An 18,511-nucleotide genomic window follows, 5' to 3' on the forward strand; every position below is an offset into this window, starting at 1 on the left:
TATTTTAATATTATTTAAAATTTTTGGGGTTTTTTAGATATGCAGAAGTTTCCTTTGAGAATGAAAGATAATGATCTTCTTGTAACCGAGCTTTATCACGATCCTTCAAATGATGCCATTACTGCGCTGAGTGTTTACCTCACACCCAAAACAAGTTAGTACATGGCAGCGTTCTGATAAATTCTTGACCGTTTCTGAGAATGTATGTTTATTTATTGGTTTATTATGCTAAAACTAATCCAGTCCTTTCTCTTTGAGAACTGCAGTTCTAAGAGTATCATCTCTATTAGTTTACAGTTCATATTCGTTATGTATTAAAGTTAAACGTGACGATTAAACAAGCATAAGTTGAGGTGGGAAGTTAGAACTTTTCTTCTTCTGAATTATATTTAAGTCATATCATAATAGTATTGACTAAAATTATTAAAAAAACAATTTGCACATTGACCTTCCTATTTACCCTAGCTTATTTTGTTTTGAAATTAGAAGCTTTTGTTTTTTTCAGCTGAAAGCAAGAAGGCTCTTAGACTGTTAATCTCTTGTGGATATTGCCTTGTTCCCTTGGGAAATTTTTAAGTTATGGGAAAAGACATTTTATTTGGAGGTTTAGTATCTGTAGCTTTCATTATCTTTCAAAGGTCATTGCAATGAAATTAACAAATCTGTTCTGTAAATTAAGGATTTTTATTATATTTTTTATATTTTTATATTTTAGATTGAAAGATAAACATAAATAGAAAGTTGAAAATTTAAATGAAAAGAATTCTAGGAAATATTAACATGTGTCCAGTAACGTTAATAAATTTGAATGTTATTTGTGTTAAATCATCATTTTATTGACTTCATTGAAAGAAATCGTTATCTTTAATGTGAAATAAATATTCTAATTTATGCAGATGATTTTATTTAAAATTATAGTAGGATTTCAACTGTTATGCTAAATGGGTCAGCAAACTGCCCTTTTTATCGATGGTCTTACATATTGCATTGGCTGCTTTGGGCAACAGTTGACAGAGTTGTATGGTTATGACAGACTGTATGGCATGCATAGTTTAAAATATTTGCCATCTAGCCTTTTACAGAAAGTTTGCTCACCTCTGCTCTAGAATGAGATGTACATTTTTTAAATCTAATTAAAAAGGGAGGAGAAAACTTCTTTTGCAATGGCAGGGGGAGAATGGAGTCACTTTTTAGGTTATGAGAAGTGTTTCCTATGGTATGTTCTTTCTCTTTTGATTCAGATATTTTTGGGTAAATCAGGAAGGGTAACTTAAATCCAAGAAGTTCTCTGTGAACCTTTTTAAGTACATAGGTCACTGAACTCCATTCTGTCTTTAAATATGTGGTAGAGTTTGGGCACTTTTTTTTTCTTCCTTTTTAATGCTTATTTATATATTTTGAGAGAGAGAGAGAGAGAGAGCGAGCACATGCGCACATTGGGGAGGGGCAGAGAGAGAGAGAGATGGAGAGAGAGACTCCCAAGCAGGCTCTGTGCTGTCAGTACAGAGCCTGATGTTGAGCTCAAACTCATGAACCATGAGATCATGACCTGAGCTGAAATCAAGAGTCAGATGCTTAAGTGACTGAGCCACCCAGGTGCCCCTGGACACATTCATTCATTCATTCATTCATTCATTCATTCAAAAAAGCCACAGATGAGCTTCACATGATGAGCTGTACGTGATTAGAAGAGACACCGGTGTATTTGTTTCAGAGCTAAGTATTTTGAATTTGTTAAATGGTATATACTTGATTATTCAAGAAAGATTAAATAATATAGCAAAAGTAAAAGTAAGAACGCCTGGGTGGCTCAGTCAGTTAAGCATCTGACTTCAGCTCAGGTCATGATCTCGCGGTCCATGGGTTTAGCCCCATGTTGGGCTCTGTGTTGACAGCTCAGAGCCTTTAGCTGCTTCAGATTCTGTGTTTCCCTCTCTCTGCCCCTCCCCTCCTCATACTCTTTCTGTCTCTTTCTCTCTCTCCCTCAAAAAATAAATTAAAAAAAAAATTAAATAAGTCAGGCAGAGAAAGACAAATACTGTATGTTTTCACTCATAGGTGGATCCTGAGAACCTTAACAGAAGACCGGTGGGGGTGGGGGGGGAGTTACAGAGAGGGAAGGAGGCAAACCATAGGAGACTCCTAAATACTGAGAACAAACTGAGGGTTGATGGGGGATGGGGGAAAGGGGAAAGTGGGTGATGGGCATTGAGGAGGGCGTCTGTTGGGATGAGCACTGGGTGTTGTATGGAAACCAATTTGACAATAAATTATATAAAAAAATAAAAATAAGTAAATAAATAAACTTAAAAAGTAATAATAAAAAATTTAAAATAAGTAAAACATGGTCTTAGACTAGACTATGAATAGACTAGAAATAATATGGAATATTGCTTTAGGAATACTGTGTTGCGTCAGTGGTATTCTTAGCATGTCAGATTTACTAACTCTTTAAACATCTATTGAGGACTTGCTGTGTCTCAGGCACTCTGTAAGGATGACCGTGATTCAGTCTGTCTCAGTGACGAATAGAGGTAGATAGACTTGGAAATAGCAGATTGGTTTGTTACAGTTGCTGTGCTAGAGCATAACATACAGTCCAGGGGAGGGGTGAACAGATCTATCTGGGAGTGAGGGTTAGGAAATGACTTGCAAAGGAAATCATGATTCAAAGTTGGTCAGAGAGGTCTTAGGGTTTCTGGGCTCAGCTGGATCTGGGGACTCAGAAAAGCACTGCCTCTTTTATCCCTTTCTGTCATCATCTGATACGCCGCCTTTCCACTTCTGACCTCGTGCAGGTGTGTCTGGTAACTGGATTGAGATTGCTTATGGTACGAGCTCCGGAGCTGTGCGAGTGATTGTTCAGCACCCAGAGACGGTGGGCTCGGGCCCTCAGCTTTTTCAGACTTTCACAGTTCATCGAAGTCCTGTTACAAAAATCATGCTATCTGAGAAGCATCTTGTATCAGGTAAAGTGATTTTAGGTACTGGTGAGGAGTGTGCTTCATGTGCAGCCTTGCCTTGTGGGTAATTTCCCACACTCCTACAAATGGAAAGAATGTGTATATACACATGTATTTATATATGAATTTGGGAAAGAGTTAACCGTATCTTTTATTTATTCTCTATTCTAATATTTTGTTCTCATGGCACATTTTATTTTAAAATATTTATTATAATCCTGTTGAGATGGAATAGAGAAGTTTTCCAAGTATGAATTTTATATAAATTTGGTTGTATTTTCTTAAGATTTAAAGCTAAAGTTGTAGATATATGTGTGTATTTGTTGATCGTTTTCTAAAAATATTAAAAACTAGTAGAATGTATAAAGAGATTACTTGAAGAGAATTACATTTTTGTGAGTTGTTTCTTAGTCATAAAGTTTTTTTTTAATGTAAATACTAATTAGATACTGTATTAAAAATGATGCAGATATGTGACACACAGAGCGTAGTGATCACAGTAAAATTCCATTGATGAGGTTCATTGTGTATGATGATTTCAAAAAGGCTTCATTTTAATGTAATTTTGAGTCAGGTGTGTCAGTAGAGCTTGCTCTTACATTAAATCTTTTGTAGATCAGTTCCTGCCTAACTTAAACTTTTTATAAGCATCATTTTCATCTATCAAGTTTGTTTATATGAAGACCACATAATATTAAAAGGTGATGCATCTTTCACTCATCTCCAGTCTGATTAAACACTAAATGGAGCTAAAGTACGTTGTCCATGAATGGATGGATGGGTGGGTGGGTGCGTGGGTGGATGAGTATGTTTTTATTGATATCTAATTATTTGAGTATAAAGTCTGATTGTTTTGAGTATAATTGTGCCTCCCTGAAATAATCAGTCTCCTCTTCAGGCTCTCATAAAGCAACTCACCTGCCTCACTGGAGAGTCTTTCTCATGCTTTTGCTGGTTCCTCCTCTTTTGCCCAATGACTAAGTGTTGGATTGCCTCAGAGCTCTTTCCTAGATTCTCCATTCTTCCTTGTCTGTAGTTTTCCTGCAGATTTGAGTGTTATCATCTATATGCCAGTGACTCCTAGACTGTCCACTTGCGACCATTCGCACAGTTCCAAGCTTGTATGTCCAGTGCCTGTCTCTGGTCATGTGTTTCAGAGACATGTCAGAATTAACCTGGGTAAATGGCACTTTTGATTTTTCTCTCAGAGGCCATCTTAGTACACATCACCATCTGCTTATTTCGTCAAGCTGAAAACCCAAGAATCACCTTTGATTCCTTCCTTTCTCTCACCCACACAAACGTGTAATCTGTCTGTAAGTCCTTCTGGCTTTGCTTCAACCTACGTCACAAATCTGACCATTCGGTGTCCACTGCTGCCAACTTGGTAGCTCAGATCATTTCTCCCCTCGATCACGGAGCTGAGTTGTTTTGCCTGTTTCTGTCTCGCCTTTTCTTAAAATGTTTATCTGTTTTGAGAGAGAGAGAGAGCATGTGTGTGGGTACATGGGGGAGGGGCGAAAAGGGAGGGAGAATGAGAATCCCAGCAGGCTCCATGCTGTCAGCACAAAGCCTGACGTGGGGCTCAGTCCCACTTACCATGAGATCATGACCTGAGCCAAAGTCAAGAGTCAGATGCCCAACCGACTGAGCCACCCGGGTGCCCGTCTGTCTTGCCTTTCTATGGTACATGTTCTTTATGGTACATAGCATCCAGAAAGATCTTCTGAAAATGTGAACCATGTCTGATTCCCGGTGGCTTCTTATGGTATCCTGCTGTATCCTACTGTATTATAAATAAACTAGTAGTGTTCTTCCTGTTACGGGTCCTGTCTTCTTTTCAGGCCTCTTTTCCTCCCTATGCTTCATGTCACGTATTGCTCACAATACCCTAACCCTTTAAAGGCTTTCGATTTCTTAGAAATGCCACAGAACTTTTGCACTCGTTCTTTTTAGTTGAACTGTTTTGCCCCTAGATGTTTGTTTGGCAGCTGTCCTGTCATTCAGGTCCCATTTCCAGTACCTTCTCAGTGAGGCCACCCAGCCTAAATTAGCCAAACCTCTATCAGGTCACTTTCTCTGTCATCATCTCCTCTCGATTTGTTTTCTTTGTGGACTTTTCACTTGATCATTTCTTTGCCTGTTTATCATCTGTCCCCCTCTTCTAGAATATAAGTTTTACAGCAGCAGAAGCTTGTTTATTCTGTTCTCAGCACTTAGCATACTTCTCGACACGTACAAGATGCTGAATAAATGTTATGTAAAATGAGGTAATTTGATCCTGTGAGAAAATAAGACTGTTTTGCAAGGCTATTGTGATGACCACACTTAGTAGTAATTGCTGTTATTTTGATGGTGACGATGTTATTGCAGGATGAGACGCCAAAGAACTACATCGTAAAATCTGCATTTAACATCAAATGTTTCATGTAGGTTTAAAATTTAAATAAATTTGTCAAGAAAAATGTCCAGTTGAGCTACAAACGTAGAGTATTTTATGTATACTCCGTTACATCATTCTGCCACCTGGTGGATATTGACATGAATGTAATGACATTCTTTTTCCTATAGTGTTAGTTTTCATGTCTTAAAACTGTAATGATTATTTTTAACAAAATAACTAAATTGCCTATTGAGTCAACTAAAAGTGTTTAAGATGTTTTTTTTTTTAAGGTATATTTCTGAATTCTAGTAACCTTATTAGTGAAATAGGAAATTATTTTCTATGAAGCTGATAAAGCAGCCTAGAACTAAATGTCTCCTTTTTCACCAGAAACTGACATCCTGAGATAGGAGAATTTTGTTAGATAATGTAACACCTGTATACTTTGAATTTTTATTGCTATTTGTCAAAATTAAATTTCTAAACTTTTGTTTAAAATATGCAGCGGTGGCATTTTACCCAGTGAGAAAGATGTATCTATAAGAAAGTTTGAATACTTTCCTAGTATTTACTGATGGGTTCATAGCTCATTGCTAAGAATAGCACATTCTCTGAAAACTGAATAAGTTGTACTTTTCCATTAAAAAGTACACTTTTTTATTAAGGGATGCCACGAAAGTACTTTTTTTTTTTTTTTTTTTTTTTTTTTTGTATTAACAATATCAATTGCTGGTTTGTATTTTCTAAAGGAGTAGTTCCTCAGATCAAGAAACAATAGGTAGGGTACTTGGTAGGAGATACCTTAATATGTATCCACTTAATATTATTTACATTAAAAAAAAAACCTAATTGGAGTATGTTTCTTAAATGTAGACTCTCTTATATAGAATAGTTCTTAACTTTATCTTAGTTTTCTTTAATATAACTATGAGTAGGTGATACAAGCTTTTTGACAAACGTAATTCGTGTCCATAAATTTTCAGTAACTCCTGATCTAGGTTGTTTATGTTTAAGTAACATGAGCAGAAGCAGTTTCTATGGTTGAAGAAAAATAGGCTGGGTAACTCATTTACTCTGTAGTTTAGTCACAGCACAGAATAATAGCATCTTTTATCTTGCATGCATTTTTTTTTTAAACATTTCTCCAATTATACTTTACACGCTACTTTTGTAAGGACCCATAGATTTACTTACATACCTTATGTTTGCCTCAAGGTAAATTATATTCAGTTCTTTCATTTTTGTTGGCCAGGTACAGATTAAGTATAATTTTAGGATAAAATACGTCATTTGCCACTTAAAATGTGCTATGATCTATTTAATATAGATCACAGTTTAAAAAGTTACACACAAAAACAGTGATATTGTTGGTGCTCTTTTTTTTTTAATTTTTTTTAATGTTTTTATTTATTTTTGAGAGAGAGAGACATACACAGCATGAGCAGGGGAGGGGCAGAGAAAGAGGGAGACACAGAATCTGAAGAAGGCTCCAGGCTCTGAGCTGTCAGCACAGAGCCCGACGCGGGGCTTGAACTCACGGACTGTGAGATCATGACCTGAGCTGAAGTTGGACGCTTAACCAACTGAGCCACCCAGGTGCCCCTGTTGGTGCTCTTATAATCTATATTTAACAACTTTTTTATGTTCTCTTTCCTAGTGTGTGCAGATAATAATCATGTCCGGACATGGACAGTAACACGATTCAGAGGAATGATCTCTACTCAGCCAGGTTCTACTCCTTTAGCATCATTCAAGATACTGTCTCTGGAGGAGACAGAAAGTCATGGAAGCTATTCCTCTGGAAACGACATAGGTGGGCTGGATAATTTGGGGGCACTTTCAAATACTTTGTGGGCAATGCAAAAGTAGTATGCTAACTGTAAAGAGAAACCTAAAAATGAGTTTCAAATAGAAGTTTTCACTTCAATTTTGAAACTCATTTAAAACAGAAATTTAGTGTGTTTTCTTATTTAGTTCTATAAATTCACCAACTATAGCATATTTTTTGTTTAAAAAGTTGAGCAAATTTTCGTCTATCATTTCCTTTTTTAAATATCTCCAAATGCTAACCACTTTTGTTTATGATTAAAAGCCGTGATAGCTGTGCACATTTGAAACGTGAAGGTTGTTTTCTTTTATTGCTAATAATCTGAAAATAATTTTTTTTAATATTTATTTTTGAGAGCGTGAGAGAGAGATAGAGCGTGAGTGGGGGAGGGGAAGAGAGAGGGAGACACAGAATCTGAAAAGAAAGGCCCCCAGGCTTTGAGCTGTCAGCACAGAGCCCAACGCGGGGCTTGAACTCAAGAACCGCAAATCATGACCTAGGCCAAAGTCAGATGCTTAACTGACTGAACCACCCAGGTGCCCCTGAAAATAAAAGTTGAAGCTAGAGCAGGGCTGGCGGTGTTATGTGCTAACAGTTGTTTTGATGGCATTGCAATGGCCATCGGGAAATAATAAGCATGTCTCCATTGATATGCTCTGATTTCAGCAAAAGAGAATATAAAGTTGATTTGACTTGTCCCTCTATATACCATACGACACTTGTGCATGTGGATACTCACACATACAAACATATGTGCAGTCTTCACAGAGACAGATCATTGTCTTTTTGGAAGATTCTGTACGTTGTATCTTCACTGTATATAATAGTTCTATGGGACCTGTTCATTAACCCATGTGCCTTTCTGATCATTTTTTTTTTTTTTTATAGAAGCAGAAATTATAGCACTGATAGGAGTACATTAGAGTTGTTTTATTAGAATTGTTTTATGTGAAACATTTAAATGTATGTTCAGCCAGAATATGCTCTCACAGTAAAGATTTTAAAATAGTTATCTTTAAAAAATACAAGCTATTTATGAGAATTATAGTATGACTGTCTTAGTATTTTTAGAAAAAGAAACACTCAGCTTTGTTGATTTTAACAATTGCTCTGTGACCCAGTTTTCTCTGTGATCTAGGCACTGTAAGTTTAGTTTTATCTCCTCAACAAATGTCTTGCTTGTTTTGAGATACAATTAATTGACAGTAACATTGTACAGGTTTGAGTTGTAGCGTCCACAGAATTTTATTGAGTACCTTTGCTCCAAGCATTAGGAATCTTAAGAAAAAAAACAAAACAAAAAAACTGCGGTGAACCTCCAGTCACAGTGTGGTGACCAGTAGAAACAAAAAGCAAACAATCGCATGGGGCAAAAACACCAAGGGGAGATAGTTCTAGTCTGCTTGCTGAGTAATTGTGACATACAGTCTCATTTAATTTTCTTGATAGTTGTATGAGGAAGATATTATCCCCCACTTACACTGGTGGAAACTGACATTCAGAGAACACTTAGTAGAGGTCTCAGTGTTTGAACTGAGACATGAAGGATGGGTAAGGGTTGAAGTGTTACCTGGCAAATTTGGAAAATGTCGGAAAAGTCATTAATTGGTGGTATGTGGGTGAGAATAGTAGGGCATGAGACTGAGTGGATAGGCAGAGGTCAGATCAGGGAGGACACGTACAATATGAAAGAAAAGATGTTTAGAAACAGCCCTGGAAATTACAACAGCCTTGTAAACTGTTTGAAAGAGGGCAGGGAGATTTTTTTTTTCCTTTATACTTCTCATAAAAAAAATTTCTTAAGAGACATTCAGGATAGTGGAACACAATAGAAAGTCCAGTGTCTGTAGGCTTCTCTGTATGGGTGGAATCTAGATTGCAGTGGTCAATTGAATAAATACTGGAGGCAACCGTGAAAGAAAGAAGTAATGGATCTAGTTAGAAAGCAAAAGGTTCAAAGGCCATCTTTCTGACTCCCTGCTCTCTTCTTCCCCATTGAAGATAGGAGAGACCTGAGGATATTTATGTTCTGAAGGAAAGGAACCAATTTGGGGAGAGGAGTTGGAGAAACTTTAAGGAAGGGAGGTGTGGATAATTAATTGAGGTACAAAGAGTTAAGCTACGTGAGCATCTCACATGAAGGTAGTTTGAGGGGAGAGAAGATACGGTCCCAGAATCCTTATTTCTAGTTTTTATCCATCATCACTATTTTGACTTTGGTTACGGGTTATTGAATGAGGACTCTCATTTCATCTCAATAGAATTAGACTTGAGAAAATTGTCCACTAACTGAGCAAGTGCATAGCTTAGAGGAGCCAGACATCTTGGATTTGAACTCCAGTTCTATTAGGTAGGACCTCTGAGATCTTTGGTTAACTAATCTCTTGGTGTCTTAGTTTTCTCATCTGTAAAATGGAGATCATAATAGTGTATCCCTTATGTATGATGATTAAAATGAGTTACGTGCAGAGCGTTGGCTGTGGCACACAGTAACCATAATGTATTTGCTAACTAATAAAGGTGTTATTGTTGCATTTATTAATTAGGTATGATTCACTTAAGATGAAATTGTATCCTATATCACATACATTTGTGAACAATGAGTTGGTATTATTTTAGCTAATGAGTATGATGAGAAACAAGAACTGCTAGAATTTTTTTTTAATTTTTCATGAAACATTTTTTATAATGTTCAGAATCTTTCTAAAATATATGAGCCATATACCTGCTTTGCCAAGTACAGTAAAATAAAAATAATCGAATCTTTCTTTTTCTTTGTCTTTTTTTTAGCATTTATATATTTATACCCAGTGCTCATCCCAACAGGTGCCCTCCTCAGTGCCCATCACCCACTTTCCCCTCTCCCCCAGCCCCCGTCAACCCTCAGTTTGTCCTCTTGTATTTAAGAGTCTCTTATGGTTTGCCAGCCTCCCTCTCTGTAACTTTTTTTTTCCCCTTCCCTTCCCCCATCGTCTTCTGTTAAGTTTCTCAGGATCCACCTGTGAGTGAAAACATGGTATCTGTCTTTCTCTGCCTGACTTATTTCACTTAGCATAACACTCTCTAGTTCTATCCACATTGCTGCAAGTGGCCAGATTTCATTCTTTCTCATTGCCAAGTAGTATTCCATTGTATATATATAAACCACATCTTCTTTATGCATTCGTCAGTTGATGGACATTTAGGCTCTTTCCATAATTTGGCTATTGTTGAAAGTGCTGCTATAAACATTGGGGTACAAGAATCTTTCCTTTTACATTGAAAACCTTGTGGGATACAACAGGCTTCTTCTAGTTAATTAAATTCTGTTTATTTATTATTTTAATGTTTACTATTGAGAGAGAGACACACACAGCATGAGCGGGAGAGGGGCAGAGCACAAGAGGGACACAGAATCTGAAGCCAGAGAACTCACAAGTCAGATCAGGACCTGTGCCGGAGTTGGATGCTCAACCGACTGAGCCACCCAGGCGCCCAATTAAATTCTATTTAATGAAGTCACCCTTTATTTCTTAAGATTCTGCATTTGGTTTTTCAAGAAAGAGTAAAGTCCATACATAAACTAATTTTATTTATGTGTGCTTTTTCTGAAGGTATAAGAAACGGCGCACATTCTCAAAGATGATAGATGTAGAACCTGTATTTTAACAGGTCTTGTACTAGTGCTGTGAATGTATAGCCTTCAGCACAGTAATGCCTTCAGCTTTAATAGGCTGAGTGCATAAAATAGAATTTGAAATATTACATATTTCTTTAAAAAATGCTTACTGCAAGTTGGAGTATGTGCAGCACTGCACTTTCTGTCTGACTGGGATGTGGACTATAAGGCCAGGTGTTGACAGGTGTGAAAAATGCCCCCCCCCCCCTTTTTTTTTTTTTTTGGTATTGACATTTCTGTTGTTCAGTGAAACCAATGGATTTCGGTTAACTTCTTTTCACATTGTCTGTTTTTTGACCCAAGGGCCTTTTGGAGAACGAGATGATCAACAGGTGTTTATCCAGAAAGTTGTTCCCATCACCAACAAACTGTTTGTAAGACTCTCATCTACTGGGAAAAGGTAAACTTTATTTGTATTCAGAAGTCACTTTTGTCTTTAAAAAAAAAACAAAAAAAAAAACAAAAAAAAAAAAACGTGTAATTTGACATACTGATAAAAAGTACTACCAGAAGCAAATTGTTGAAAAAAGAAGTCTAGTCGTTACCTTGGATCTTTTTAGCTTAAAATTAAGACAGTATATTTAGTACTTAATCTTCTAGGATTTATTTAAGATTTTCACTGATCCTGTGAACAGTTGAGAAGACTATGGATGCGTGATATAACAGTAAGAACCCATGAATTTGATGGCAGACAGCTGAGTTAAATTCTGATTTTGGCACTTCCTCTTATTAGCTGCATAAATTCAACTTGTTACTTTGTTTCTCTGAACCCCCAGTTTCTTTATAAAATAAGGTTCAACTACCTTGGAAGGATGTCATTAAGATAAAATGAGTTAAAAACATGAAATATCTTTCATGGTCCTAGACAGTAACAGATGCCCAATAGAAATTAGTTTCCCCTTTTAACGTTTGAGTGAAATTGTACTTCTTTTAAATTACTATATATAGCCTCAAACCTCAAACAGATTGACCTGTGCATTTCTCTTCTATAAAAACAAATTTTTTTGCACGCCAAACAAATGAAAAAGGTAGAATTCATACCTAGTAGTCATTAAGAAGGTTATGGATTTTCATATTAATGTTACTAACGCTACTGCTCTTGTTCCCCTTCAGCATGTGGTTTCTCATTTCCTAATATGTTAATGAACAAACTCTTGGAGATGATAAATTTTCTTTCCATCAAAGTTCATTGCATATAGTCATCAGGAAGTGTTAAATGAATTGATTCTAGAGAATGATTTTTAAGTACTAAACTACTTTCGTTACCTTTTTCTTTTTAAGAAAATGTATTAGAAGCCTGTAATGTAGTTAGAGATCAGATTATTATCTTGAGAAATGTTATAAATCACCATGATTCATCATTTTCTCTGCATATTAGTGAAGGTGCCGTCAAGCATGTATTAAAACTGCTGCATAACAGCCTCTGACAATGTGTTTCATATCCTTGTTCAATTCTAATGTCCTCCCTCCTGTGTTAGGTTAAACAGTGGCAGTGTGTTATCATCTACAGTCTCTGCATGACAGAACAAATTTTATAATTTTTAAATTCACGATTCCACAGGAAGAGTTATATTTATAAAAATAATCAGAAATTACTTTGGGGGCACCTGAGTGGCTTAGTTGGTTAAGTGTCCGACTTCAGCTCAGGTCATGATCTCGTGGTTCGTTGAATTCGAGCCCTGCGTCAGTCTCTGTGCTGATAGCTCAGAGCCTAGAACCTGCTTCGTATTCTGTGTTTCCCTCTTTCTCTCTCTCTCTGTCTCAAAAATAAATAAATGTTTGAAAAAATAAAAAAAAATACTTTGTAGAATTAAATAGAAAATCAACCCTTTATGGGGTGTCTGGTGGCTCAGTAGGTTAAGCATCTGACTCTTGATCTGCCTTAGGTATGATCCCACAGTTGGTGAGTTCGAGCCCCACCATGGGGCTCTGCACTGACAGCACAGAGCCTGCTTGGGATTCTCTTTCTCCCTCTCTTTCTGCCATTCCCCTGCTCCCACTTCCTGTCTCAAAATAAATATATAAGCATTAAAAAAAAAAAAAATCCCTTTATGAGGCTAATGCTAAGTAAAGCTTTTGTTTAAAAGTCGTTCAGTTTCGGGGCGCCTGGGTGGCTCAGTCAGTTAAGCGGCTGACTTCAGCTCAGGTCATGCATGATCTTACAGTCCGTGAGTTAGAGCCCCGCGTCGGGCTCTGTGCTGACAGCTTAGAGCCTGGAGCCTGTTTCAGATTCTGTGTCTCCCTCTCTCTCTGACCCTCCCCCATTCATGCTCTGTCTCTCTCTGTCTCAAAAATAAATAAATGTTAAAAAAAATTAAAAAAATAAAAAAATAAAAGTTGTTCAGTTTCTTAATACTGAGAAGTGAAATGAAAAGGTTTTATTGGGGCGCCTGGGTGGCGCAGTCGGTTAAGCGTCCGACTTCAGCCAGGTCACGATCTCGCGGTCCGTGAGTTCGAGCCCCGCGTCAGGCTCCGGGCTGATGGCTCGGAGCCTGGAGCCTGTTTCCGATTCTGTGTCTCCCTCTCTCTCTGACCCTCCCCCGTTCATGCTCTGTCTCTCTCTGTCCCAAAAAAAAAAAATAAATAAAAAAAAAAAAAAAAAAAAAAAAAAAAAAAAAAAAAAAAAAAAAAAAAAAAAAAAAAAAAGAAAAGGTTTTATTGAAAGTGGGCAGGGAAAAAACCTTGTCAGCATTTAAAGGAAGAAGCAATTCTAAGGAATCTAGCCCATAGGAAAAACAAAAAGCAAAATCATGTTTGTTTTCAAGCACGTAGGTTTATATTGTGTCATTTTATTTTGATTTATTTGGTTTTAAATGTGAACAGTAATTTAGATTTTAAAAATATTGTATATCAATTTATAGGTATTGCTAAAAATGTAAATTCACTATGTTAAGAGGAAAAAGCATTTCACAGTTTCACACCCATTTATGGTTAAAAAAAAGAATCTTAGTGCTTAAAATAAAGGACAGATTTTTTAATCTGATAAATAATGCCTACAGAACAAATTATAATAAACTTTATACACAGTGGTAAAATATTGAAAGTTTTTCCCTTTGGTTGAGAATGAGAGTAGGATGACCTCTATCACTATATGTGGATGTCCAGTAATTAACCCTTCTCCCCTCATCATTTTATCCGTGCTTGCCAGGAGGCTCAGCTATGCTTCATATTCTGTGTTTCCCACACTGATAAGTATGGTATTTCCCCTTCCTCCTTTATTTAAAAAAAAAAAAAATGTTTTATTATGTTTATTCATTTTTGAAAGACAGAGACAGAACACAAGCAGGGGTAGGGCGGAGAGAGAGGGGGCCACAGAATCTGAAGCAGGCTCCGGGCTCTGAGCTGTCAGCACAGAGCCCAACGCGGGGCTTGAACTCACCAACGGTGAGATCATGACCTGAGCCGAAGCCAGATGCTCAACCCACTGAGCCACCCAGGCACCCCTCCTTTACTTTTTGACTTTGCATTTGCCTGGTACTATTTATTTACTTATTCATACATTCATTCATTCATTCATTCATTCATTCATTCAATAAGCCTCTTTGTTTTGAAGTAGTCTGGGGTAAATAATTCAGTCAAGCAAAGTCAGTCAACTTTTACACGATTTTGACAAATCATTTGCTGACATTATTCCTTGTTTGTTTTATTTGTCAAATGTAAGTGATAATTGCTCTTTCTAGGTCCTTTTGTCCTTTATGAAAATCAGTGAAATAGTTATAAAAATCCTTTAAAAAAGTTAAGAATCTTATCTTAATGGAGGATACTACTTAGACCTCATTAGACCTGTACATTTTTTTTTCTGGTTTCAGACTTGAATTTCCACATACATTTTAAATGACTTCTCAAGATCTTTTCCAGTATCATGCCTACTTGCTTTTGTTTCTGCCTTTTTAGTTTATAACTTCCTTTTCAAGAATTAGTTCCCATGAAGGTTCTTTCTGTTTTTAAGGTTGACTTAAATGATTTGCTTTATTTCATAATTATTTAAATATGTTGTTTTATAACAGCCTTTTCATAGACTCAAAGAAACAAGGCTTGAATCTTATTTCTGTTGACTTGCCTTGAACTTTTTAGATCTGTTTTAAATATATAGAATAGTCAACTCTAATTTGCTAATAAGCAATTTCAAAAATCTGAATTGCAACGTGTTACTTGCCCCCCGTGGTTTACAACTATACAATATTTTTTGCAGAATCTGTGAGATCCAAGCTGTTGACTGTACAACAATATCCTCATTTACAGTGAGAGAATGTGAGGGATCCAGTAGGATGGGCTCGAGGCCAAGGCGCTACCTATTCACAGGCCATACAAATGGCAGCATTCAGATGTGGGATCTGACCACGGCTATGGATATGGTTAGCAAAAGTGAAGAGAAGGGTAGGTTCCATGTGGGAAGTTGTTTGTCCGCAGGGTAATAAGCTTTTGACAGAAGTGATGATAAAATGAGCGTGTGTTTTCCTAAGATGTAGGTGGTCCGACTGAAGAAGAGCTACTCAAATTACTGGATCAGTGTGACCTGAGCACATCTCGCTGTGCTACTCCTAACATCAGTCCAGCAACTTCTGTGGTTCAGCACAGCCGTCTCCGTGAATCAAATTCTAGGTAGGTTAAAGAGTCGTAAATTGTATTTATAAGTTGAATTGATTGCTTTTGGGAAAATTGGCTGAGATACTGTAATCACATAGTTGTTGAAAGAATCATTTTTCAAGGCACATTTTTAATTCTGACTTTGTTGACTCAGTTTTTTTAAAAAGATTTTACTAAATTTCTCATCTATAAGCATATCTGGCTCTTTTTATAGAAGAACATTTTTTCCAGAGCATCTGGGGGCTTGGTGGGTTAAGTGGCCGACTCTTGATTTCCGCTCAGGTCATGATCTCACAGTTGGTGAGTTCGAGCTGTGAATTGGGCTCTGTGCCAACAGCGTGGAACCTGCTTGGGATTCTCTCTCTCTCTCTCTCTCTCTCTCTCTCTCTCTCTCTCTCTCTCTGTCAAAAATAAATACATAAACTTTAAAAATTTAAGAACCGTTTTTTCTTTTTAACTTACTTTGTGAATTGCTGCCAATTTGGTTGCCTATTATGTGATCAAGAGTTCATTCAAAGGAGATGGACAAAACACATGTCACCTTGAATAGTGTGTGGATTTTTTGTTCCTGTTGCCTCAGGGAGATATTAATTGAAGCGATTACATCATCTGTGTAAGCTTACGTTTGGTTATTCTGTACTTCCGATACAGGAGCATTGTATGTCTTCTGGTTACCACATTTTTAAAAATTCCAAAATTTGGATTCAGGACCAAAGACTAAATCATATTGGTTCCATATTGATTTGAAAGGTTTTTTTTTTTTCCTCCCCCAGCGTTTTTCAGCTATTCAGAAATTCAGATTCACTGAATATGTTATTATTTGCATTGGTGATTTGATAAGCATACACACACCTACACACACAGTAATCCATAATATATGGAGTACTTAAGTGAATTTTTATATATAGAAATGAGGATATGCATTCTTTATATATTTAAATAATACCTTTTCATTGTAGTTTAGTTAATGAGATGTGCCCCTGAAGAATCCCAGAAAGTGATCTGAACTGTAATTTTTTTATAAAACCTGTATTTCAGCCTTCAGCTCCAGCACCATGAGACTGTCCACGAAGCAGCCACTTACGGTTCCATGAGGCCTTACAGAGAGAGTCCTTTGTTAGCAAGAGCAAGGAGGACTGAGAGCTTTCACAGTTATAGGGACTTCCAGACTGTTAACTTGAACAGAAATGTAGAACGAGCTGTCCCTGAAAATGGTAACTTGGGTCCAATACAAGCCGAAGTAAAGCGGGCAACGGGGGAATGTAGTGTATCGGAGAGAAAGTCTCCTGGAACAGAAGTAAAAAGTTTGAGAGAATCAGATAGTGGATTGGAAGTGCATAAAGTAGCTGAAGGTCTGGAATCTAAGAAAAGGTCATCAGAAGAAGAAAATGAAAATAAAATGGAGTTAAGGAAGAAAGGGGGATTTGAAGGAGGAGGATTCCTTGGAAGAAAGAAAGTTCCGTATCTGGCATCATCACCAAGTACTTCCGATGGAGGAACTGACTCACCTGGTACCGCGTCCCCATCTCCTACAAAGACCACGCCGTCTCCTCGGCACAAAAAAAGTGATTCCTCAGGTCAAGAGTACAGCTTGTGAGAACTCACCAAAATGAATAGTAGTTTTGTTAATTTAGACAAAAGTTGAACACTTTACTGGATTTCAGTACATTAGCTTTTACACCAAAACTTTGCAAATTAAAACTGGAGTTCATTCAATATCTTTTTAAACAGAATTACCTGGAGTAAGGAGAGAAAATAATTATATCTCTTTTGACCTTTTGGAAAGTTTTTTTAGTTTTACAAGTACATTTAACAGATTGTTTGTAAAAAAAAAAAAAGAAAGAAAAAAGCAAGAGTCCATGTCAATATTTCGTTACTCTCCAGATTTTGGAAGCAAAGTACCAAGTTTTACTAAGATAGTGCCCACAATAGGTGAGCATCCTTTGAGGGCACGGGGACCAACAGTGCGTTCCTAACCTTGATAATGCTTGAGATTTGTCTTGCAATGTTATGTTAAGTGAATCACGTTAATTCTCTTTGGAATTTAGTCTCCCAACACTTACTGTGATTGCCAAGTGTTTACCAGATATTTAATGAGGTGCTATGTTTGTGAAAAAATATCATCTAATTCAAAAAACACTATTGAACACCAGATAACACTATAGTAGTCAGTCCCTTAGGGTATTTTTTTTTTAATTGTGGGTCATTATCTGATTCTCATTTTTGGAGTTCTTAAGTTTTACCAAGCATCATCCATGTTAAATACCGAACATCCATTTAAACTTCCTTTAAAGTTGGAGCAGTTGTCTGTGTTTGAACAGGTGAAGTAAAAATAATAATCCAGGATCGAGCTTTTGAGTGCCCAGAAGGGAAGCTGTACTAGTTGTTAGCCTGCCTTGTTTTATTTAGGATACACCATATTTCCCCCCACTGTTAATAACAAAGATAATCAAGTTAGAATGTGGCCATTTTGTTAAGCTTATGAAATCGCAGTTCTCAATTTTTGGTTAAAGGTTTTGGCTGCTGTAAAAGTATTATTTTAAAATATACTTTGAATTGTAAGAACGAAAGACAAATTTTTGTACTTTTTTCTTTTAATTGGAATCATTTTCAAGTTTCTGCAAATAGGGTAATTGTAAATTTAAAGCATTAAGCATTTATTGATGAATAATGTATATATTCCCATTCCAAGAAATACAAGTGAGTGAAGCTGAAATAAATTCTTTAAAGTTTATTGCTCGTGATTTCACAACAGTTCTCTTGTATTTATTTATCAATTAAGTCTAATAAAAACGATTAAATAAGACTATGCGTTCTTGGTTATTTAGGGAATAGAAGGCCTGTTTGAAGTACACCTGCATGTGGTTGTTCATGTCTTCTTCCTGCAGTAAGAAAGGGGGAGGGAACCTGCGTGGAAGCTAATGTACGTTATCGTGGAGGGAAAATGTTTGGCCGAGCATAATTTCCATATTACCAAGGATTTGTAATTCTCTCCATACCCTTCTTTCTCATTATCACTGTCCTGTAAAAGTTGTGGAGGCAAGTGAGAAAATGAAAGAAAAATTTTTGAGGATTTACCCAGCCTTTTCCAT

At 36.7% G+C, this 18,511-nt stretch overlaps 1 protein-coding gene across 1 annotated transcript in view; it reads left to right on the forward strand.

The window, feature by feature from the left end:
- The window catches only part of KCTD3 (potassium channel tetramerization domain containing 3), a 54,921-nt gene extending 36,696 nt beyond the window's left edge, over nt 1-18,225 (forward strand). The window contains exons 12-18 of the mRNA XM_058701415.1: nt 38-154; nt 2,799-2,969; nt 7,004-7,159; nt 11,136-11,232; nt 15,025-15,209; nt 15,296-15,434; nt 16,458-18,225. Coding sequence (XP_058557398.1) covers nt 38-154; nt 2,799-2,969; nt 7,004-7,159; nt 11,136-11,232; nt 15,025-15,209; nt 15,296-15,434; nt 16,458-17,016 — 1,424 coding nt within the window. The 3' untranslated portion in view covers nt 17,017-18,225. The remainder of the gene's footprint in view (nt 1-37; nt 155-2,798; nt 2,970-7,003; nt 7,160-11,135; nt 11,233-15,024; nt 15,210-15,295; nt 15,435-16,457) is intronic.
- The last annotated feature ends 286 nt before the right edge of the window (nt 18,226-18,511 follow it).

The sequence above is a fragment of the Neofelis nebulosa genome, chromosome 15 (genome assembly GCF_028018385.1).
Source record: "Neofelis nebulosa isolate mNeoNeb1 chromosome 15, mNeoNeb1.pri, whole genome shotgun sequence".
NCBI lineage: Eukaryota > Metazoa > Chordata > Mammalia > Carnivora > Felidae > Neofelis > Neofelis nebulosa.